Source organism: Aspergillus pseudonomiae, assembly GCF_009193645.1.
Source record: "Aspergillus pseudonomiae strain CBS 119388 unplaced genomic scaffold BDV37scaffold_92, whole genome shotgun sequence".
NCBI classification, from domain to species: Eukaryota; Fungi; Ascomycota; class Eurotiomycetes; order Eurotiales; family Aspergillaceae; genus Aspergillus; species Aspergillus pseudonomiae.
Genome location: NW_022476084.1, coordinates 104,651 through 126,620, shown reverse-complemented (window position 1 = coordinate 126,620; position 21,970 = coordinate 104,651). Strand labels below are relative to the sequence as shown.

The 21,970-nt window shown below is 48.2% G+C and overlaps 8 protein-coding genes across 8 annotated transcripts; 4 read left to right on the top strand and 4 right to left on the bottom strand.

Annotated features, from left to right (window-relative positions):
- Positions 1–758: 758 nt before the first annotated feature.
- BDV37DRAFT_287395 (uncharacterized protein) lies at positions 759–2,953 on the top strand (the record flags this gene model as incomplete). The annotated part of the gene is made up of 6 exons (XM_032088095.1): positions 759–850; positions 896–1,133; positions 1,181–1,290; positions 1,344–1,584; positions 1,638–2,690; positions 2,765–2,953. The coding sequence occupies 6 exons, from the start codon at positions 759–761 to the stop codon at positions 2,951–2,953; spliced, it is 1,923 nt and encodes a 640-aa protein (XP_031936990.1).
- A 793-nt stretch (positions 2,954–3,746) lies between these two features.
- BDV37DRAFT_297617 (MFS transporter) lies at positions 3,747–5,609 on the bottom strand (the record flags this gene model as incomplete). Its single annotated transcript, XM_032090363.1, has 8 exons — positions 3,747–3,851; positions 3,911–3,933; positions 3,996–4,722; positions 4,778–5,095; positions 5,145–5,259; positions 5,315–5,377; positions 5,434–5,494; positions 5,558–5,609. 8 exons carry the CDS (start codon positions 5,607–5,609, stop codon positions 3,747–3,749), a joined length of 1,464 nt encoding a protein of 487 aa, XP_031936989.1.
- Positions 5,610–6,714: 1,105 nt separating this feature from the next.
- On the top strand, positions 6,715–8,484 carry BDV37DRAFT_287393 (fungal specific transcription factor domain-containing protein; the record flags this gene model as incomplete). Its single annotated transcript, XM_032088094.1, has 4 exons — positions 6,715–7,948; positions 8,005–8,246; positions 8,306–8,380; positions 8,431–8,484. The coding sequence occupies 4 exons, from the start codon at positions 6,715–6,717 to the stop codon at positions 8,482–8,484; spliced, it is 1,605 nt and encodes a 534-aa protein (XP_031936988.1).
- A 741-nt stretch (positions 8,485–9,225) lies between these two features.
- Positions 9,226–10,289, bottom strand: BDV37DRAFT_259902 (uncharacterized protein). The gene is made up of 3 exons (XM_032083188.1): positions 9,708–10,289; positions 9,605–9,654; positions 9,226–9,556 (listed from the first exon to the last, which is right to left on the bottom strand). The coding sequence occupies exons 1-3, from the start codon at positions 9,815–9,817 to the stop codon at positions 9,462–9,464; spliced, it is 255 nt and encodes an 84-aa protein (XP_031936987.1). The 5' UTR covers positions 9,818–10,289; the 3' UTR covers positions 9,226–9,461.
- A 264-nt stretch (positions 10,290–10,553) lies between these two features.
- On the top strand, positions 10,554–12,308 carry BDV37DRAFT_227569 (uncharacterized protein). Its single transcript, XM_032080285.1, has one exon. It carries the CDS (start codon positions 10,725–10,727, stop codon positions 12,138–12,140), a length of 1,416 nt encoding a protein of 471 aa, XP_031936986.1. The 5' UTR covers positions 10,554–10,724; the 3' UTR covers positions 12,141–12,308.
- Positions 12,257–13,795, bottom strand: BDV37DRAFT_227564 (uncharacterized protein). Its single transcript, XM_032080284.1, has 4 exons — positions 13,375–13,795; positions 13,056–13,318; positions 12,538–12,989; positions 12,257–12,476 (listed from the first exon to the last, which is right to left on the bottom strand). The coding sequence occupies exons 1-4, from the start codon at positions 13,700–13,702 to the stop codon at positions 12,374–12,376; spliced, it is 1,146 nt and encodes a 381-aa protein (XP_031936985.1). The 5' UTR covers positions 13,703–13,795; the 3' UTR covers positions 12,257–12,373.
- A 1,515-nt stretch (positions 13,796–15,310) lies between these two features.
- On the top strand, positions 15,311–19,974 carry BDV37DRAFT_287389 (glycoside hydrolase family 55 protein; the record flags this gene model as incomplete). Its single annotated transcript, XM_032088093.1, has 7 exons — positions 15,311–15,496; positions 15,551–15,736; positions 15,798–16,411; positions 16,477–17,354; positions 17,432–18,994; positions 19,053–19,229; positions 19,298–19,974. The coding sequence occupies 7 exons, from the start codon at positions 15,311–15,313 to the stop codon at positions 19,972–19,974; spliced, it is 4,281 nt and encodes a 1,426-aa protein (XP_031936984.1).
- Positions 19,975–20,693: 719 nt separating this feature from the next.
- BDV37DRAFT_297614 (aldo/keto reductase) lies at positions 20,694–21,831 on the bottom strand (the record flags this gene model as incomplete). The annotated part of the gene is made up of 1 exon (XM_032090362.1): positions 20,694–21,831. One exon carries the CDS (start codon positions 21,829–21,831, stop codon positions 20,800–20,802), a length of 1,032 nt encoding a protein of 343 aa, XP_031936983.1. The 3' UTR covers positions 20,694–20,799.
- Between the last annotated feature and the right edge of the window lie 139 nt (positions 21,832–21,970).

Below are 21,970 nucleotides of genomic sequence, written 5' to 3'. Positions count from 1 at the left end.
GTTATACAGTTTAGCCAGATTTAATTTGGGGCAGGAAGAACGTGAACCATGATATATTAACAAGCTTTAAGATCACGCCATAGTTCTATGTGGACCAGACTGCCTTAATTGACTGCCCCGGCTGCCCAGGCCTCAGCCTTATGGAACCGCCGTCTCCAGTAATAAAAGCTTGACCAATATTAGAAATGAGAAATGTGTTATGATTAAATAATAGAAATTCATTAGGTTAATAAACTTAGGTCAACTATAAGTCGATGGGCAAGCGTACCAGTGGGTTTATAAATATCTTAATTCTATCCTCGTCATAAAGTAAGAGTCTCAACTCCTATCTATAGACTCCACAGCAGGTGTTAATCGTAACTGTGGTTCCGTGGGAGCTCTTTTTCCATTTCTGTGAACCATGAGGCCAAGTTAGAGTCTGTGAGAGCTTGGGATCACGTCGGTAGCGGAATATTAGTTACTTGCTACCTCTAATGTATCCATGACGTTTACATCGAGGGTGGTATGAGTAGCAATGGCCTAGGTGTAGACATCGCTGACACAATGGTGACCGAGCAATATGATCATAGTCTGCTAGTCTACGCAAGACTCCTCAACACTCCAAAGCCACTCTGTATACAATTCTTACTTCATGTCTGTTTCTATTATATTCTTTATTTCAGTTGTCCTGTACTTTTGAATTCTCCATGGACTTCATTCGAAATTACTCTAGAAAAGTATTTTTGGTAGTAGGTGGGCTTGCTCTCGGTATAATCCCAATGACGAAATGGAATCCTTTGAAAATCCACGACATATATGCAATGCAGCCCAACCTGGAGATTATCAAAGACAATAAGAACGCTCGATTTGAGTGAGTCTATTTCCCATGAAGATGTGGTGGCTCTGACTGTGAAAGCATCATTTTTGTTCACGGATTAAACGTAAAAGGAGAGGCTAGCTATGCCCGGAATGCATGGACAGCAGACGTAAACCGAGAAAGAATATTTTGGCCAGGCGACCTCTTACCATTCTCTGTACCGAATGTCCGCGTCTTGCTATTTGCGTATAATTCCAGCATTACGTGGAATTCGGCAATTGCTGGTGTCAAAGATCATGCAACTACGCTCATGAATTTGTTGATTTTGAAGCGAAAGGTAGTGTTGGTTTGATAAATTGCCTTTGGGTCTAACAAAGCTGTTAGGAATCACCAGAACGACCGCTTATATTCATCTGCCACAGCCTCGGTGGCCTTGTGGTGAAGCAGGCCCTTCTACTAGACGACCCCAAATTTCAAGAAGTCATTAAATCCACGTACGTATCAAATGGCCATTGGTATGGTTTGTTCGCTGTTCACACGTCAACAGTCGCGGTCTTGTCTTCTTTGCTACACCCCACCGTGGAGCGACAGGTGACGCAGTTGGGGTCGGCTTCATTTGCGCGGATATAGTTAGGGCTATTCAACGAGAGGGGAGAAATCCCCTGCCTGAGTTACTTCAAAGAGACAGCGCTTTGGCAGATACACTCTCTCGTCTTTTTGAAGCGAAGCTTAACCAATTTAATATCATATCAGTTTATGAAACTAGGTCAATGAAGCCATACGGTATAGTGTGTGTGACCTCTGTAGATTATTCCCTCGTGAGCTAATGCAGTTTGTCTAGATTGTTGGCAAAACGAGCGCTGTACTGGATCTTCCCCAACGCGAGACAGAAATTGACATCGATCGCGATCATTCAACAATTTGCAAGTTTCCAGGTCCAGAGAACCCAGGCTACAAGCAGTTCATCGGACACCTGGAGCTCATGATGGATAATATAATGGACACAGAGGAGGAAACAAGGAAGAACGAAATGCTTCAGAGCCTAAGCAATTCTCCTCCCCTGGAGGAAGCCCAATTTTTGCGACGAGCAGAGCAACTCGCCTTTTGGTACGCAGGCCATAAAAAGTACGAAATATCCGAGGAGTTGAATAATCGAATACTACAACTATGTGATAATAACTCTAACTTGGGCCCAAACAACCCAGCTGCGATTGATGCGGCCTACAACAGGGCATTCGCTTTACAACGTTTGGGCCGATACTCAGAATCAGAGCAATTGTACGAACGCGCCATAACTGGTTGGAAAGCTCTCACTGGCAGGGAAAATGATCACGCCGTTCTCGACGCGCGCAGACAGCAAGCGGTGAACCTTTACGAGAGTGGTAGACATGATATGGCTGAACGCGAGCTCAGAGATATATTTGAAATAAGCAAACGGAGCGGCAATATGCATGCAATTCTAGAATGTCAAGCTAGTTTAGGTGATCTGTTCCGAGATCTCAAAAGATGGAATGACTCACAATCGTTCTTCGAGCCTACATTCGAGAAAATGAAGATAGAGTTGGGGCCAATGAACGAAAGGACGCTCTATATCCAAGGCCAACTTGCGTTCGTCCTCCAAAGTCTAGGGGCCAATGACGAATCGGAGATCTTGTATAGGGACCTGTTGGAAAAGCGAAAGGAGAAGAACGGCGATGTGAGCCTTGACACGTTGGCCACAATGAGGGATCTTGCCCATGTACTCCAAAAGAAAGGGAACCTAGCCGATGCTGAAGCGCTCTGCTGTGATGCATTGAGCGGGTTTAAGAGACGGCTCCCGGCCGGACACGACGAAATCGAATGGACAGATAATAGCCTCACATATATACGCAACCAACTGGACAGACATAACCTAGTACGTCTGAGGATGTGAAGTTGTTGGGATAAGGGATGGGGACGTGTACGGTACTGCTGAAAACGGCAATGTAGCTGACCAACGACCTCAACACTCTTTTCGTCTACCAGAAATTTCCCGTGAGCCCTGCATTGTCGGCTCCCTATATTACGTTCTTTTACATGAACTTGGGCACGTACTGGGCCTACCACATGAGTTCCCACCCAAGAAAGAAGACTGTGATCCGTCTGCCCATATTGGCTCTCGGAATCCACTTTCCGTGATGAGCTACACATTTCCTCCAGATTCAATTATCCGATGCGACAAGCACACGGCTTTTCTATGAACTCCCATAAGGGTTCTTCCAAGGTCTTCAAGTCGTCCATTTTATTCCCAATTGCTGATGGCGGACATTCGTTGATCAAAAAAGATTTTCTGACTTCCGATGTAGGATGGCAAATCAAAGGGTATGCTAATTCCTTCCGAAGTTTTGATTCCTACTATTTTATTCAATGTTTTGAGAGTTTTTGGAGAGAAATCTGAAAAAGCTTTAAAAACCCCAATGTGGGAAAAGACAGACGTCACAGTCTTATCCTGCTGTGAAATGGTATTCAACATACCATACCGCCTTCTGTGCAACTGTGTATTTGAAATCATTCTATCTTCGAGATCAATACTGCATCTCTGAATACTATATAGTTAGCGAACTAGCTCGAAATGGCAGCACTTGCACCTATTAATATACTTACAACATCAAGGACCTGGGCAATCAATGTATCATAGTAATCTGTTTCTAATCCTACTTCAGTAGAAACATACTACATTTTAATTAAGAAGTTAGCCTTGTATTAAAATATCTTATCCTACTACAGAGACAATTTCGAATGTATATAAGAACACCAGTGTAGCCAGTTAAACGAAGTCTAGATGAACTCTACGGCCTGGGTTCGTTTTGTATAGATACTTCATTTGTCTACCCCGAAGATGACCTGTCCTCGCTCATTATGAATGGTGAGTATCATGTCTGCTTTCCTGCTACCTCTAGATCTTAGGTGATACGCCCTGCAATACAGGAGCTCACAGATTCAACGGGTGCTTTTTTCTCAGATATCCACCAAACTTGTATATCAAATATGGAACTGGAAGGAGCGCCACGGATATAAAACCCAAAAGCGAGTTTCCCTACTCCAAATATTAGCATCAACAGCAAGCACAGGGACCTAAGACCTTGCACTACTTACCCAGCCATACCCCAGCGTTGTGTCTGTAATTGAATCCTATTAGCCTCTTCAGCTTCCAAGCAGACGAAGAAACGAAATCTCTTACACATCTGCGGTCCAGCCAAAGGAAGAAACGCCCCAAACAATGAACGCATAGCCGTCAATGCAGCTACTGCAGAAGCAGCGTATTTGGGAAAGGCGTCAACCATGTACGTTTGGATGGGGATGAAGACACCAATCATGCCAAATCCGAACGGGATCATCCCGATAATGGGCACGACCCAATGTGTATGCTTCTCAACCGCCCACCCGTACCAGAAGAATGAAATGGGGATGAACAAAGCGAAGATACCACACGCGGCAAGACGCATCTCGGGCTCATATACCCCGTCGTTGCTACGCGTGAGGGTCACTACTGTCTTGTCGTTAGACTTTGCCACAATCCCGAGCCCAACGAAAAATCCCAGGCCGATGCCCAAGTATGCCAGGCCGCATAGCTGAGGTGACCAGCCATATGTGACCTCGTAAACGCCGGTGATGGTGGTAAAGAGAAGGTATAGCAGTCCATAGACGAGAGACATATAAAGGGACAGGATGAAGCTGATCGGGGTGGCGAAGAGTAGCGTGACCGGCACTAGGATGCCTCGTTTGATGATCTCAAACCTCGTTAGAGATACATCCCGCTCATAGCAGCTGCGGAGGTCGGGCCTGTTTGTTTGTTGGGCGAGGAGCTTAGTCTTCTTTTGTATAATAACTCCAGGGTTTGTCTCAGTGTTAAAGACTTCGATGCCCACCGTCGCAGTTCCTGAAGCGATGAGTAACACCCAGAAAACCTGCTAGCGCTTTAGTATTCATTGATAGGACAAGAGTGAAGTTTGCTTAACATACCCATCTCCAGGTGACCTGCTGAGATAAAAACCCCCCTGTAATGGGGCCAATGACTGGACCTACCAAGGGTCCGATACTAAACGCAGCCATGGCTGCCCCTCGTTCGGTTGGGGCGAAGAGGTCACCTATAATGCCACCCCCTATCGTAAGACATCCAGAGCCACCTATACCAGCCAACAAACGGAAGATAATGAGGGATGCCAAGTTTGGCGCTTTGGCACAACCGATCTGCCAAACGACGAATATTGAGTTTGCGGCGAAGAGAACAGGGCGTCGACCATATATTTCACTGAGCGGCGAAAGGACAAGAGGACCAAACTATGTTCTATCAGAGCGGGAACAGCCCGGATCGAACTGAGATACTAACAACGTAGCCAAGTAAGAAGATGCTGACGACCAATGAGCTTAAGACCTCGGATTCGTTGTGAAAGGACGCATCCATGAACTGAACGCCCGGCGCGAACATGGATGATGCAAGGGGACTAATATGAGGTCAAACGAGAATGCCGAAAATGGAGATGTAGTCGTGATTCCCACCTAAGGAAAGACATGAGACTGACAAAACCCAGGATGGACCACTTTCGACCATTGGAAAAGTTTCTACCATCAGAAACGGGTCAGTTTTTCGATCTATGGTGCGGTGAAAGCCAAGCTACCTGGGATTCTTGGGATCATTTTGGCCATCCCAGCCCACTATACCCTTCTCCAAATTGCTTTCTGGAAACGAATCTTCGAGAGTATACGATCCGGATTTTGTTCCGTCTGCAGTTAACAGGCCACCTTCCTCGGCATCAGGTCGGGTTTCAGTCTGCGTGAGCTCGGGGCCTTGCATCGTGCGTTAAATTAATTCTATAACAATAGGGAAAGGTATTGTATTTTGAAGTATAAGCAAAAAAACCATATATGTCAACCTGGACGAGAATGTAGGGCATTAGAATTTATAGTATAAGAATGCAGCAGCCTATCAGCTTGCAGGAGGCCCAGCCCCCGTATTTACGCCGTAATTCCGGCGTAACTGCGACCGCAGCGGATTCGGCGGCGTATATACGACCTCGCCGCCCATTGTGCCTCGACTCACCCCTGCATATTTTCCAAGAGGTATGGTTTAATTCCTCTGGGAAAGGTGAAATTACAAGCCGAAGCGCTACTGCATCTTGTCATAATGAGCGAGTCTGCCTCTCACCATAGATTGCCGGAGCCTGAAAGGTCTCCGTCCAAAACCCGACAGTCTGGACAAGTCGACGCTCCACCAAGAAAGAAAAGACGGCGACAAATTAACTCATGCGCTGAATGTCGGCGGCGTAGGTCTCGCTGTGACCGCAGGCTTCCATGTGCGGAATGCACGAAGAATAAATGTTCATGCCACTACATCGACGACTTGGATACGCCCACGACCCAACAGCCGAGAGACCCGAGCGAAAAGAATGTATCGTTTCCCTCAACAGTCCCGTCAATATCACAAGAATTGCCTTTACCAGACCCTACGAGTCTTGCTCAGGCACATGAGGAATTAACCGCACGTGTTAGCAAAGTGGAAAGTCTTTTGAACACCTACCTGCCACTCCTGAGTCGGTTACAGTCAAGCCAGAATCCCACTGATCCACTGCCCCAAAGGGAACCTACACACCCCCAACCGCAATACCCTCCAGCAAATACCAGCATTACAGCGTCCTCTGCTAATGTGCCCATCAACATCCCCAAAATATTGGAGGCAGAAGGCTATCTAAGAGGGAAGAACGGGCGTAAGACTGAATTCGTATCCAGCCGGCATTGGACGGGCTTAATTTATCTAGTGAGTATTATGATGATAGATTGGGTTGCAAGAAGTGAGAATCTGACTAAGAGATTCACTCAATCATACTCAGTTCCCAGAAATCTATTTGCTCCGGACTCGACCCAACAGTCATCCCATCTGCTATATGATCAATCAAGTGTTCATGCGCATCCGAGAACGTGCCAAGAAGCAGAAACCAGAGCCGTTATCATCATTAGTCCCTTCACTATCACTCGATACTGCGCTTCGTGCTATTATCCCTTCCAAGAAAGTTGCCAGCGCTCTGCTGGATGCCTACTTTGAGAACTTCGAGAAGATACACCGTGTGATCCATATTCCATCTTTCAAAGAGGAGTTCGAAGCCTCTTGGCGCTCCCAAGGGTCATTGAGCCTTTCCTGGGTCGCAAATTTAGTCATCATTCTTCGCCTCGGGCTGCTCGCGCACCCCAATCCTGAAAGTATTTCAGAAGATGCCTCTCCAGAATGGCTTCCATATATAGAATCTCAGGGTTTACAGCTGGCCGAGCTGTTCTCACACTGCAGATCATCAGAGGGCCGACCGTCCCTTGATCATGTTCAAACACAATGCTTGCTTGTCGTGGCTCGTATCACTGATGGGTCAAAGGCAACAGTTGCCTGGAAGCTAGCGGGACAACTGATACAAACCTGCCTTATCATGGGGTTTCATCGGGAGTCAGAATTGGTCGGCGGGCATATGTCCATCTTTGACGCCGAGATGCGCAGGAGATTGTGGACAACAGCCCTAGAGTTGTATCTACATGTCTCAAGACATGCCAGCGTGCAAGAGCCATTTCTTCAAGCCCAATACAATATACGCCGCCCATTAGATATCAACGATCGAGACCTGTCCGCTAACATGACACGTTTATCAACGCCTGATGTTAAAGTGTCTGCCACCGATATGTCCCTCCAGCATGCATTATCAGAATCATTAGGACTACGCCTGCGCTTGGCCAGTTCAAAGCATAATGACATCGGACTAGCGGAATTACCAGGAGAGCACTGCGCATCCTGTGGTCTACGCAATCGACTTCTTTCAAAAGCCCCATACGGACTATCAAATGGTCAATTCTTTGATCAAGGCACTTATGATCAGCGTCAGCACGCTATGGCATGTCTCACTCACCAAAGCGCATTTCTTCATTACAAATTAACAGACCTTTTCAAATCAGACCTTCATCCTAAGGAACAGGTTCTGGACACTTGTCGCTCAATTCTCAGCCTCTACCAGCACCCGGACCTCTCTCCAGTACAGCGATTCATTCTTGGGCGCTGGTATCGAAATGACATCCTGACCTCTGTTATTTGCTTATGCTTGACGTTGAAGGTGGCTCAGCCCGATGACCCTGACACATGTGTCATACCACCGACTCGAGGTAAGCAGATATCTATCCCTTTCGTCTTAAATGAATACTCAACTAAGATGTTCTAGACCTTTGCCTGGTGCAGCAATATTCTAAATTAGTCGAAGATACCCTTCATATCCTCTCAATGAGACGGGAACAAAACCAAAATGAGATGGAGGAGCATGTACTTCTTGTACTGCTGTTTGCTATCGTGAAATCAAAGGGAGTAGAAACAGTTATTCCAGGTCAATTACAAGAGTGTTTGAGAAGGTTTGGGCTTCCGGTCTCGCCACCACCCTGTAATAATACTTTGGAAGGAACAAGCCATGTGAGTGCTGTAGAATGGATCATCCATATCTATGCTGTACTGACCCTAGGCACGAACAGAGCCTGGCTTCGGGGCCAAACGTGGAGACATTTGCGCCGACGCCCAAAAGCTTCTCGTCTGCGGACATGGACATGGTAAGCTAACTGAGAGTAATTTGATACGTTAAATATGCTAACTTGCAAAGGTCTTCGATATTGATTTATTCATGTCCGAATTCGCTCTGGACATTCCATTCTAATCAGTCCGTGGTAATATGATGTCTTTCTCATTTCAATACCCTGCATGAGTATAATAGCATGGTCCGACTGTGGTGAGACTTGCAGGCCTGTTATAGAATAGTCGTATTGTACTGTTGCCGGTAATGGCTTCCAACAACTCATTCCTAAAGGATTTGGTAGAGTTGACTACGGTCCAATTTATTATGTCAGGCCGGCCATCTCTATAGAAGCATAATCTATGGAATAACAATAAGAAGAAGAATGAATAGAAATATTAGCCGTTGGAGGCGAAGATAGAGAGATGTTTCTAGGCAGCAGGCTAACTTCTTTAAAGCTCAGCTATTTCAATTTCTTTACATGGATCCCTATCATACGGTGCATTCCACTAACAACACAAGACAAAAAGCGCAATGTCGCCTAAAATGATACAGACCCACCTAGCTAATGCTGGACGAACTACTCCGTACCCCGGAGCAAACAGATGTAACATAAGAGCCAGCGTCCTCCAATAGATATTGCTTAACTATACTAAGTAAAGCTTAGCCGACGATTAGTGGACCCCCACCCACCCTAAGCGTGGGTCCTCTCGACACTGGGAGTTCTCTAGTCAATGCATCTAGAGGGCCCTTGTAAGAAATTAATTTTAAACGACAAGAAAGGCCTAGTACTGTACCGATGATACAGCGAGGGCGAGCAGATACAACTAACTAGACGCGAGCCATTTTTAATGGTGGATGCATTAGTTTTACTAGCTAAAGCGGGTAAATATAACAAGACATAACACTTTCCTAGGATTCAACAGCAGCTGCATATATGTAGTTAGATGACATGAGTAAGACGGGTAACTTGGAATAAGATGTAAAATTGGGTTGACTCTGTACGACATACACATCACGCACGCTCGAGTATTTGCCTGGCAACGACACTGTAACAGTAAATCCGTTAACATCATTCCTCCCTCATCAAAGACATTTCTCATAAAGCCTCAAGTCTCAATTTAGCATCGCCATCCAGGAAGAGAGGATTTAGGACCGATGATGGCCCACGGGGGCTGGCAGCTCAGCGTATTCTGATTGAATTGGTAGAAGTTTCCTGTATCCAGATGAGTACGTTATAAAGCTCTCCGAAAGGTCCGCGTACCGTCCTTGCATTGGCAGAATGTGCCGTCGACGCCGCAGTCCGGGTCAGAGCTTGAAGCTTGGTTAGAAACAGAGTCCAGGAATAGCATCGATAGAATGCTCACAATGGGGTGCATCCACTATCACCACGCGGAACAAGATTGTTTATGGAGGTAGGAACGGCTGACACGATGGTCACACTGAAAAGCCCAAGGATGAATGTGGCAGGCTTCATTGTGCTCAGAAAGGGACAAAGCGAGATTGAATGATGATTTGGGAGGATCGAATATATCTGAGGAGAAGGATGAACGAGGAGACAGTCAGAGGGCGGCAGTCGGCCGGCTCTTTATCTGTTTGACAGATGCACGATTTGCTATATGCTGATGAGAACATCTGGGACAAGATCTCATGGAAGCGATAGATTGGAATTGGAAGAGACTGTTACATCGCCCTCGAATACGTTAGGTCATATCATGTCGGCCAGTAGCTCGAGAATTATTCGGCCTGTCTGGGATTCTGGTTTCGCTCGGGGTCGTGAACCATACAATTAGTGCATGTGAGACGACAAAAAGAGTGGGAGCAGAGGATGGGACTAAGAAAGGCACAGCATTAGGCTGATGTTTGAGTGGAGAGGGTGATATCGAAGGTCAACATGGTCCCATAATTAGCAAGGGTATAGGCAATGGCCGCTCAAAAAGCAATATGAGCTTGAAACACTAGCATAGTGTAGTATAGCCCGGAGCACAGTGGCATGCTAGCTTAGCAGTGCCTACGGTGACTCATAATTAGACTAGTAATACTAGTGTTATATACAAGTGCGTTTGCATTCGATTCCTTGGACTGGCGCTCAACCACGAGCTAAGTGGGGCGAACTCTGGACATCATTTATGGTCTCCGACGACTTCCGCCACCTGTACTAAATATGTAGGAACCCCACCACTACTTTTTGCGCCCCTATGCATGAGCGAGGCCCTAGACAGACCAACTCACCAATTAGTAAGAGGGAAGCACGCAAGGAGCACACCCAGGGTATGAGGGGCAAGTTTACTTTCATTCAAATATTATATTGTACTTCACTGAAGTCAACCCACTTTGAGTCAGTCCTGTTGTGAGTCCAGTGACTTGTGTTTGTGCATCCAAAAATGGATTCCTCCAACAGTACCCGCCCATGTCATCTGTTGCAGCTACCGGCTGAGCTGCTCTACGAGATCTTCCAGCGATGCCCGGACGTTTCTGCCCTCTGGAGTCTGCTTAATACATCGTCGCGGATGTTAGCAGTCTTCAATACGAGGGCGCCGGAGATAGTGGATGCTGTATTGAACTGGACGGTCCCAGTTCAGACTCGACTTTTTATGCGACAGGTTCTCGCTCTGCGCACCGGCGTACATTCATATCACAGTTATGAGGACGCCCAGACTGACCGATTCCTGCTCTGCAAGAGAATTATCGCAACACCAGACCAGCTCCGGAGCTTTGTGGCGTTATCCCACAAGGTCCATGTCTTGGCACATCTCTGCATTGAACGTTGCCTTCGACATTGTCTAGATAGTCCGCTCGGCCAAAGAGAATACCCCGTGGACTTCAAAATTCCTACATGGACAGAGGAGCAACGAAGCATTCTATCGTTTTGGCGCGTGTTGTTTTGCAGTGAACTCAAATTGCAAGGACTGAAGGGACATCTAAATTGGTCGCCCAGAGAGCTTGAAAGACTGCAAAGTCTATGTCTTTACCAGAATGTTTCACGGGACACTCCGATATTCCAGGCCATGACCGCATTACGCTTTATTTGCGAGCAAGCTAATCCAGAGGGCTCCGAGGAAGAATTGTCAGACAGACTTGAACAAACTAAACCACTTCAGCTGCCTAAGATCCCCGAGGGCTCTGAATTTCGCTGGACATGTCAGCCACCTCCCTCTCCATTGGCTGTGACTCAAGGCTGGAGTCCTTCGGACCCGCAGCTCCCCGAACCCAGACCATATACCAAATCAGTGGCGAGTCCGATCCGGCAGCCAAGAGTAGCTTGGGATACTGATTCCGAGGACGAGGAGGACTTACTTACCCCAGCCGAGAGTGAGGAGTCTGAGAGCGAGGAACTGGAAAGTGACGAGTCCGAAAGCGATGAGGGCGACAGTGATGGATCGGAGATATGGACAGGAGTGGATCGTGTTTTTCGCATGCCTGAGGCCAGACTCATAATCGTAGAGAATCCTCCAAGTGACCCGGAGATCCTTTCCCCAGTGCCTTTCCCTATTCAAGGTTTTGGGGAAGTTCCAAGCGGAGGGGAGTGGCGAACGCTCCATGGAGAAACGCTTGGTGTACAATTCTGGGAGCGCATGAATACTCAGCGTGATGCCGGCCCGGCTCAATATATATGGCCAAGGGCGTATCTCAAATATGGCTTCGCTATCTGGGAAGAGCAGAGAATGATTGACATGGGACTTTGGTCGACCGAAGCTCGAGTCGATGCATCCGATCATCTACGAAGATGGTATAGCTTTTTGAGTGAGGAAGATCTTATGTTTCACGACTCTAGACGCCGTTATTATGATTCCTCTTAGATGAGAAGGATCTTTCTTAGTGTCATTTCAAGCATTACCAATACTCCAATTATCTATCTAACTACGTGTTATTGCCAGGGCACACTTTGGCGGATTCTCTGTACTATAACACGCCCAACATGATTGCACGTAAGCATTGATACGTTGAGCCTTGACTGAGCATACATAGAAGTCTCGGAATCAGAAACAATGGGCAATGCTTCGAAAACCGCGATGCATGGGAAGGAAGTAGCTCAAGCATTGTATGTGGCCCAACCAGTGTAAAATTCAATAGGGTACGTTTCACCTGAATCCTGGCTGGTGTATCTCTCGTTTTGTGTATAGTCGTACGCAATGCTAAACGCGTATAATTAACACCAATCGAGGGTTAGGTATCCAGCAAGTAGGGAGTCCATACCTAGTGTAAACATAGCTGTGGGGGTTCATTATTGCCTGCTCCTTGGAAAAGGTCTCCTGCGTCCCTTTTGTCCCCACACGCTCCGCCTTGCCAGTCATCCGCTTGAATTGATACTCCTCACCATTCTCGGGATCCATTAGCGTTGCAAACAGGAGATGGAAGAGCTCGTGGTAGAAGGTTGTCGCCATGGGTGACACCATCTTAATGGTCGTTTTCTTTTGGGGAGGCTTGTTGCCCTTGGCAAAAACACTGTCGCCGAAGGGGTCAACTGTGACCGAACGTAACCTGCCACCAACAAAGGCCTCATTGCAGAGCACGACAGCACCAATACCCTCTTTTGACTCCCACACAGTGTATCCAAGAATCTTTTCACCAGAGCTGCAGGGGCCTAGCGTGGGGTCGCTGCTGAAACTTTTGTCAAACATGTAGGCGTTGAGGCCACTGCACCAGTACTATAGAACCCTTGTCAGCAAATTTCCGGCACGAAGTGCTTTCAACATCCTGTAGGAGGATTATACCGGAAAGACATATTTTGCTTTAGAGACTCCCAGTTCCCTCATTGCCGCCTTCTGGCGCGACTTCATCTGCTTGTCGTCTTTAATAAGGTATGGGGAGCCTTTTTCATCTTTCATGAGGTTGCCCTCCTTGTCCTTCATTTGACTACTCATATCCTCACGGGTTCTCCACGAATCGCTGCAGAATAGGTACGGTTTTCTCTTCGATGCACCGTGGAGAATCTTGCCCTCCTTTTCGAAAAAGTTCCGAACAAGCTTGAGCCTCCCTCGAGTAAATTGTCAGTACCGAACCTTTGTGTTATTTGCAATCTGTTTAGCTTACTTGCAATTCTCCCCCGTTCCTCATCAGACGGGTCTTGAAAAATTGCTCTCACCAGTCTGTCCGCCTCGGATCGTGTCTTTGAATCCTTGTCCGTGGAATCCGAGACTGCCTGAATACCAGCCTTTGATAAGATATAGGCATCCTCAATGATCTGCGAGAAATCATTCTTGTGGCCAGCACAGTTACCATCCACCTCAGGTTTGAAGCTAACCTGGAACATACTTTCTATATCTCTAGGTCCGCGGGCCTGGGCAAGGGCGAAGGGCCAAGTATTTGCCCATGCTGCGAGCAGTAATACAGGGGCAAGGACCGAATGTAGAACGACCATAGTGGCTGCAATTACTAGGAATGGACTCGAATAGATATTCTGACATGGAGGAGGTGGGAACAGTGTGCGTTTTCTGTTGTCGTTCTCGTCCCTGACCTAGGGAGGCGAGAACTATGAACACAACCTAGAGATTTTATGCACAGTACCTTTGATTTTGCTGCGCTATTAATTTTAGTACTGCACTGCCCTAGTTGTCACGACCGCTAATCATGCCGGAGCTTGTGAAGTTGGCCCCATTGTTCCATCCATAGCCAAATGCATATCCAATGCCTCGCCTGGAGAGGAGAGCCCCACTGACGAGCGGATACTCATTTCCGATGTAGAATGACAGGGGAGTTCTATATTTGCGGTTGCGTTGAAAGGAAATTAGAAGCTAATGATTTCGCCCGATTGTGAGTCATGAATGAGGCTAACACTTACGGAGTACTCATGGATATTGATCAAGGGCCTCTAAGGTCGCTTGATCCTAACAGAGGTTACATCGGCTGCAAGCTTTAGGGCGAAGACACTACCAGTTAAGCTATACTAGTAGACCCACACAAAAATACAGACTGACTATGAACGATTTAGTTAGGGTCTTGTAATATTTCCTGGCGTGACCTGCTGCTGTGCTACGCTTACACTAACGTCTAAGTGTCCGTTAGTGCTTGTAACCTACGGAATAATCGGATTTGGTCCGTGATCCATGTCCACAGGAACCATTCTTAAAATTAATACACACTACTAACCGCTAAGACTCACCGCACAATGCGACCTCAAGGTAGAGATGTCAGGGCCTGAACGTAGATATGAACACAGCTAGTATGTCTTAGGCAGGAGACTATACACTGACTCTGCCCCTTTGGCAAATATGCATTAGCGCAGAATGCATAGCCTCTAGCATGGCGCGGAGGTGGTAGCGATACACAGTATCTCCGTTCAGGAAGAACGTGGTCAGGCACAGTACTCGAGATTGTGGAGCGCAGGTGAGGGAGGACCTAGACACCTTGCCCTTGTATTGAACTACCAAGTTCTCTGTTTCGCCTTGCAATGTGGGTGTATGTTATCATTGGAATTTATTCTACCGAAACGGGAGAAAGCAATGCCCAACATCGTGCTAGCCAGCTATACCCATATACCTATACTCCTCACATCTCTTGGTCTCCAGTGTCCCAATTTAGGAGGGAGTACAAATTCTGCTTCATCTATGTGGAGTCATTTCCCAGGCCGATGTAACATTGCAATAATTCGTCTTCGATAGTCGATATAGTCGGAAGCTATGGATACCAGAAGGGGCAAGATGTTCTCCCAAGGCTGGCCCTTGCATTATCTCGTTAGGAATTTCTCTTTCTCCACCGAGTTTGGGGCGGGTAATTAGGAAGCAAGAACACTTGGCCAGGGAGTTGTTTGACCACTGTCAACGCTAGTACCTGGCCTAATGCGAGATATTGAATTAAAACGGATTTGCTAATAGTGCTGGGATCCCGATATCCGTTCTATCCAACTCCCCAGCCGAGGGGCCAACTTCGGACCCCTGTGGCAGATGTAGACACTCTTCGCTTCATTTATTTGCTCACATCCCCCTCTACTGTCGGTAAGAGAAGCCTTTCAATTAGGAGACATTTGGACATGGTGTTGGTACATAGTATCGCATTGTTGTGGCTCGGCGCGCAGGGCATCACCCACGCGCACGCCCACTCTCATCATGGCTATGCTCATTTGCACCATCATGCGCATCATCATGACCACCGCGATAATTCAGCCACAATAAATGTGCTCGAAGAAAAACCACCGTTACCACTGGGGTCACCTCATGTTAGTGAATTCACTCCCCGCCATCAATGTAACTCTTACTGACTTAAGCAACAGCCACCGCCGGCCTATATGAAGGACAATGTCCACAACTACTTTGGAAGTGCACCAGACCGCGGCTCTTTGACTGGCCCGGTGCTGGGGCCACTTAACGCCACTATGGAGCTGGCGCTGCACGGGACAATCCATGCGCGGGATAATGGTGACAATTACTGGCTGTCGAGCCTAGGAAGCCACGGGCAGGTGAGTCGTGTCGGGTAGAAGTATATGAATGTGTCAACCCTACTGACTGTCTTCTTGACAGTCTCCATTTGCCCAATCCGGGTATCAGTTCTTCCGAAACGTCAAAGACTTCGGTGCCGTTGGCGACGGAGTTACAGACGATACCGCAGCAATTAATCGTGCGGTAACAGCATTTAGCTCATCAGATCACACTAATTCGCGGTGTGGAAAGGACTGTGGCTCGACATCCACTGGAGGAGCTGTGGTGTACTTTCCTGCGGGCACGTACGTCATCAGTACACCTATCATTCAGTATTACTACACCCAGTTTATTGGAAACCCCAGTCAGAAACCTACTATCAAAGGTTCTAAGAATTTTACTGGCATTGCCCTCGTGGACTCGGACTTTTACATTCCCGGAGGCAATGGAGACGAATGGTACATCAATCAGAGCAACTTCTATCGACAGATTCGCAACTTCGTGTTTGACATGACCAGCATGAACTGGACCAACACGGACAATAACCAGACATACGTGCCCGCAGGTATCCACTGGCAGGTGGGCCAAGCAACGTCAATCACTAATTGTGATTTTAAAATGGCTGTGTCGACGGCGGATCAATCCGCAACTGCTGTGGGTATCTACATGGAGAATGGTAGCGGTGGTATGGTGGCCGATCTGACATTCACTGGCGGGTATGTCTGACTCCTTCTTTCTATTCATTTGGTGCCATGGTGTCTAATACTTCGTGGGTTTCTAGAAACATTGGCTTTCTGGCTGGAAGTCAGCAGTTCACAGCAATTAACCTAAAGTTCACATCTTGTCTGACGGCTATCAAGTCCATCTGGAACTGGGGCTTCACGTGGAAGAACATCTATGTCCTCTCCTGCTATATTGCAATCGATGCCACGGAGTACTCTGGGCTGGGTAAGCAGGGCACTGGCTCCATCGCAGTAGTAGACTCGCACTTCGATGGGGTGCCCTATGCGATCACAGTAGCGAAGCAGGATAACGAACAGCCCAGCATTTTACTTGATAATCTGCTCGTCGAAAACTCCGCCTCCGTGGTACTCATCTCTGGCGGTGATACCATACTAGAGGGATCAACGGGCGCATTGTACTTTGACTCATGGGTGAGTGGCTATCGTTATCTACCTGATGGGTCAGGGGGCAGGTCTAGTGGCTTTATGAGTCAGAAGCCAGATAAACCATCATCTTTACTGGACGGGTCTGGCGCCTACTTCCGTAGAGCGAAGCCTCAATACGAGTCAGAGACCCCAGTTGTTGCCACAGATCATGGGGTCTCTAATGATGGTACAGGGGACCAGTCTGCTGCTATTAATAGCCTTCTTTCGGGTAATGTGGGATCGGTTATCTTCTTTCCCGCAGGGGTTTACGTGGTTGAAAGCACTGTGAAGATTCCCGTCGGTAGCAAGATCATTGGGTCCGGATGGAGCCAGATTATGGGTACTGGGTCTACCTTCGAGGACGTAGAGAATCCAACAGTAGTCGTCCAGGTCGGTGATAAGGGCGACCAAGGAGTTATCGAGATTACGGATATGCTCTTCACTGTGAAAGGAGCCACGGCGGGGGCCGTCCTGATGGAATGGAACGTGCATGAGAGCACTCAGGGAAGTGGTAAGCCTCAAGTCCTACTATTCACATGGTATTGGGTTTACATTTAGTGATACTAACAACCGTTCCTTCTAAACTAGCTGCCATGTGGGATACTCACTTTCGTGTCGGCGGGGCTAACGGCACACACCTTGGGCTGGAGGAGTGCCCAACAAAAGCTGGTGTCAACAAGAAATGCATGGCGGCACACTTGTTGATGCATGTTACGAGCTTAGCCTCTGGCTACTTTGAGAATGTATGGGCGTGGGTGGCAGATCACGATCTTGATAGCCCCTTGAACTCCGAGGCCTTCGAGAGCGACGCTGGAATCCCCTTGAATGTCCAGACTGATATTTCCGTATATGTTGGCCGAGGCATTCTGATTGAGTCCCAGGGTCCTACCTGGCTATATGGTACATCCAGCGAGCATGCGCAGATGTACCAGTATCAGTTGGTAAATGCGGCCAACATCTACATGGGCCATATGCAGACCGAAACCCCATATTATCAACCAAGCCCCAACGCTCTGAGTCCCTATATCGCTGGCACGTTCTCAGGGGATCCGACCTATTTGGATTGTGATGATGACCTCTGCAAGGGTGCATGGGCACTCCGTGTTATTAACTCCAGCGATGTCTTCGTCTATTCGGCTGGATTCTACTCATTCTTCCAGGATTACGACGAAGGCTGCATTGACACCGAGGATTGCCAGCAGTCCTTGATAGAGACCAACTTTGCCAACAGGCTATATATGTACAACATCTTTACCAAAGGCAATGTCGAAATTGTCTCCCCTCGAGGAAGCCTCGCGCCGCTGCTGTTCAATGACACCACCAGGAATGGCTTCACCAGTGAGATTGCCGCCTGGCTTGCACTCTCGACCGGGGGTGAAGATATCGGGTCGAGTAGCAATGACTCAGGGACAGTTTTTCTTGACCCTCTCATATGGGGTGGGCCTATTGATGGCACAAATGTGTCCTGCCATCCCCCGTGCACATACGTCATTCCTCCCACTGTCTTACCTACGCCGACTACGTTTGTCTATCCTCCTCTACCTACTACTGTCGGGGTCGGGTATCCGATTAGCACGTCTTATGTGTACCTGGGGAAGACTATCACAACGACCTCGTGGTTCACGACGAGCACCACTACGACAATTAGCATCCCCGAAGTAGTGGGTACCACCATTTCGTTCTGGAACGTCCCTATCGGGCCCAGCGTTACCTCGTCGGTCATCACCCCATCTCCCAGTGTGATTCAAACGGCATTCAATATTACCTGGCCCAGCTTCACTCAGAACACGAAAACATTCCCCGCAACGGTGGTGCCTTTCTATCCGCCCCCATGGCCAGGCTCCTCAGTCAATCCCAGTCTGACCCCAACAGGAAGCTCCCCGACCACCAGCGAGAGGGGGGATGCCACCAAAACTACTACGGGTGGCAGCCATGCGACTAGTGGTAGCGGTGGAGATGATGATGATGACGGCAGCCACAATGACCATCATCATCGCCATCCTATCACGCACCACATCGGGCCCGCCAAGCCGAAGTGCACATCCAACCCCAAGCTTTGTGGTGTTTCATGTAATGAAGGTATTGGTGGCCTGCTAAATAGAGTTTTCCATGTCTGCCATCCCTGTTGGCAAGGCTGTGGTGGTTCGGACTGTGCGTAAAATCCTCCTCTTCTTGTCGTGAGTCCACCTCGGCAACTAACAGACGACAGCTCCGAACAACTTCCCCAATGATCCCAATAGTCCCGATCCCGGCACTCCAGACGATCCCAACAATCCTAGCGGCCCTTCCTCTACCAGCTCACAATGTTCAACAGCCACCTATAGCTCTTGCAACACGGCTTGTGTCACAGCTGCCTCTACCAGCTCCTGTACATCCACGTGTAAAGGTAACAAGAGGCCCTCTCCCTCATTTCTATTCCTGAATATATCGGAGACTGGTAACTAATGTGCATAGATATCGTCGGCTGTGACACGACAGGCACTTCAACGCTGGGCACGTATACGCTGGCGCCTATTATGACTGGAGTCCCTGAGCCATGGTACGACTATGCCGACAACGAACCCACAGACGCTGCAGGTGACTGGGCAGCCGGTGCTTCCATCTACCGATCTCTAGGGGAAGCTGCTGACCCCACGAGCGGAGTAAGCAAGACTACGATGACGACTACTCAACAGCCGACCACGACCAAGGCCCCGCCCACACCCTCGCCGACCTCGGTCTTCGCTGTCTTTGCCCAGGAGATCCAGGCCGTGGCCCACGGTGGTGGAGGTTCCCAAATTGCCTGGGCCTGGCAAGGGATGCTTCTACCATATCCTAAATGGTACGAAGAGGCGTGTAATTTCAAAGAGTACAGGGTTGTCGACGGGGGTTTCTTCTCCAAGGGTCAAAAGTACCCATCCTCACTCGGCACCTTCTCGCTGGGCAGCTATAAGAACTGCAAATATACGGGCTCGAAGGATAGTGTGGGGGAGGTCAATTGTGACGGTGGAGTGACGCTGTCCTGTACGGGGATTGATAAGTCTCACGCCACGCCAAACTCCCCGTCTGTGGACTGTGAGAAGGTTGATGACCCTGAAGTAGGGATCGCGAAGAACCAGCTCTACTTGCAGCTTTATTGTCCTGTTGTATGAGCTGTACGTTATTTTACTCTTGGTGGTGGTTTATTATATATTATCGATGGGGATTCTTGTACTATAATAATTCAAACGATTGCATTGTTGCTTCGATGTCCCTTTCATCTCCATACACATCCCAATAGATGAACAGTTGTTGGCCTACACATTCTAGTTATGTAGGTCTAGCATGAAATATTTCTTAGCGTCTCGGATACATATCGAATAGCACGGATATCAATACTGGAACGTACATACAACCCGTAAAGATGCTGAAGGTGTGCAGATAGGTCGACACCACTCGAGATAGATAGCTTGCCGTGCATATCTAGCCTTGTAAACAGGTGACAGCAACTACGTACAACTATCACCCACTTCCCTAGTCTCCATTGGAGCTTCTTTAGAAAAGGTAAATCTTGTACTGCGATCCAATTATCCAGAAGCGCAATCCTCCGCGCACGAACTTTGTAAATGACAAAAGGTATATATCTCTCCCCTTCTCACGACTCGTGGACCTCAGAGCCATCAGTAGTGAGTTAAAACATCTATACGAGCGACCCGAACATTCATTTCTATTAGCTTTGTCCTTGTTTTTCCTCTTTCTATCATGATTCTCAATTCAAACTGGCCATTTCTACTCACTTCCACAAGTGCATCAGATACGAGGTATTTCTATGAAGATGAAGCAATGCAATTTACTTAATCGTTTCAGTAGATACATATATAGCCATAGGTTTGGTCCCTTCCCCGTTTCCTTAGCAAGTACCCGAACATCTCGAGCGAGCACCCGTTGGCTGATGTCGACGGACCTTGGGCGAGCTTGAGATAAGTATGTTGGCCCATTCAGCTGTGCCCCATAATCTTCCTCGGTTCGTACAAGTCATCAATACTCTTGATCTCCTCTTCGCTGAGCTTGAAATCAATAGACTGAATAGCCTCGTCTACTCGCTCCTTTTTGCTCATTCCAACGATCGGCGAGGTAATGAAGGGCTTCGACAACACCCAAGCAAGCGCAACCGTAGCCATTGAAACCCCACGATTAGCCGCAATCTCCTCAATCTTCTCATTAATCCTCTTATCCGCGTCACTGAGAGCGTTACCGAAGAACCCCCCTTTCATCGACTCCCCACGAGCAGTGCTGCTGCTCTTCCACGGCCTTGCCAAAAGCCCCATAGCAATAGGGCTCCAGGGAATACAGCCCATGCCGAACTTTTCTAGAGCCGGGAACATCTCTCGCTCTTCCTCGCGATAGCTAGCATTATACAAATTCTGCATGGTGATAAACTCCGTCCACCCATTCATACGGGCCGTGTACTGATACTCCAGCAGCTGGTGCGCGAACATCGACGAAGCACCAATATACCGGACTTTGCCGGACTTGACGACATCGTGGAGCGCCTCCATCGTCTCCTTGGGCGACGTGTTGGGGTCAAAGCGATGGATCTGCAACAGGTCGACGTACGGCAGATCGAGCCTCTTCAAACTTGCATCGATGCTGTCGAAGATATGTTTGCGACTTAGTCCATACTGGTTCAGGTATCCGTTGTTATCCCGCTCCTCGTGGGACATGCCGAGTGCTCTCACTGAGTCCCGTCCGACAGGCGCCCACACCTTGGTGGCGATGACGATGCTCTCGCGGCTCCAGTTGTACTGTTTGATCGCCTTTCCGAGAATGACCTCCGACTCGCCGTTGGAGTAGACATTGGCCGTGTCGTAGAAGTTGAGGCCCGACCGGTAGCAGTGGTCAAGCACGGGGAGGGCTTCTTCTTCCGGGATCGTCCATTCCAAGGGCTTTCCCGGGGTGCCGAAGCTCATGCAGCCCACACAGATGGGGGAGACTTTGAGTCCGCTGGTTCCGAGGCGTACGTACTTCATGGTGGCTGGATTGATCCTGGGTGAAGGTTGCTTGAAGCTGGATGCATGCTGAGGATGGATGCTACTTGGCTATATAAGTAGCCACCGGGGCCGGAGATAGGTGGGGTTAAGTGATGTGGTAGTGGCTTATATCCGATTG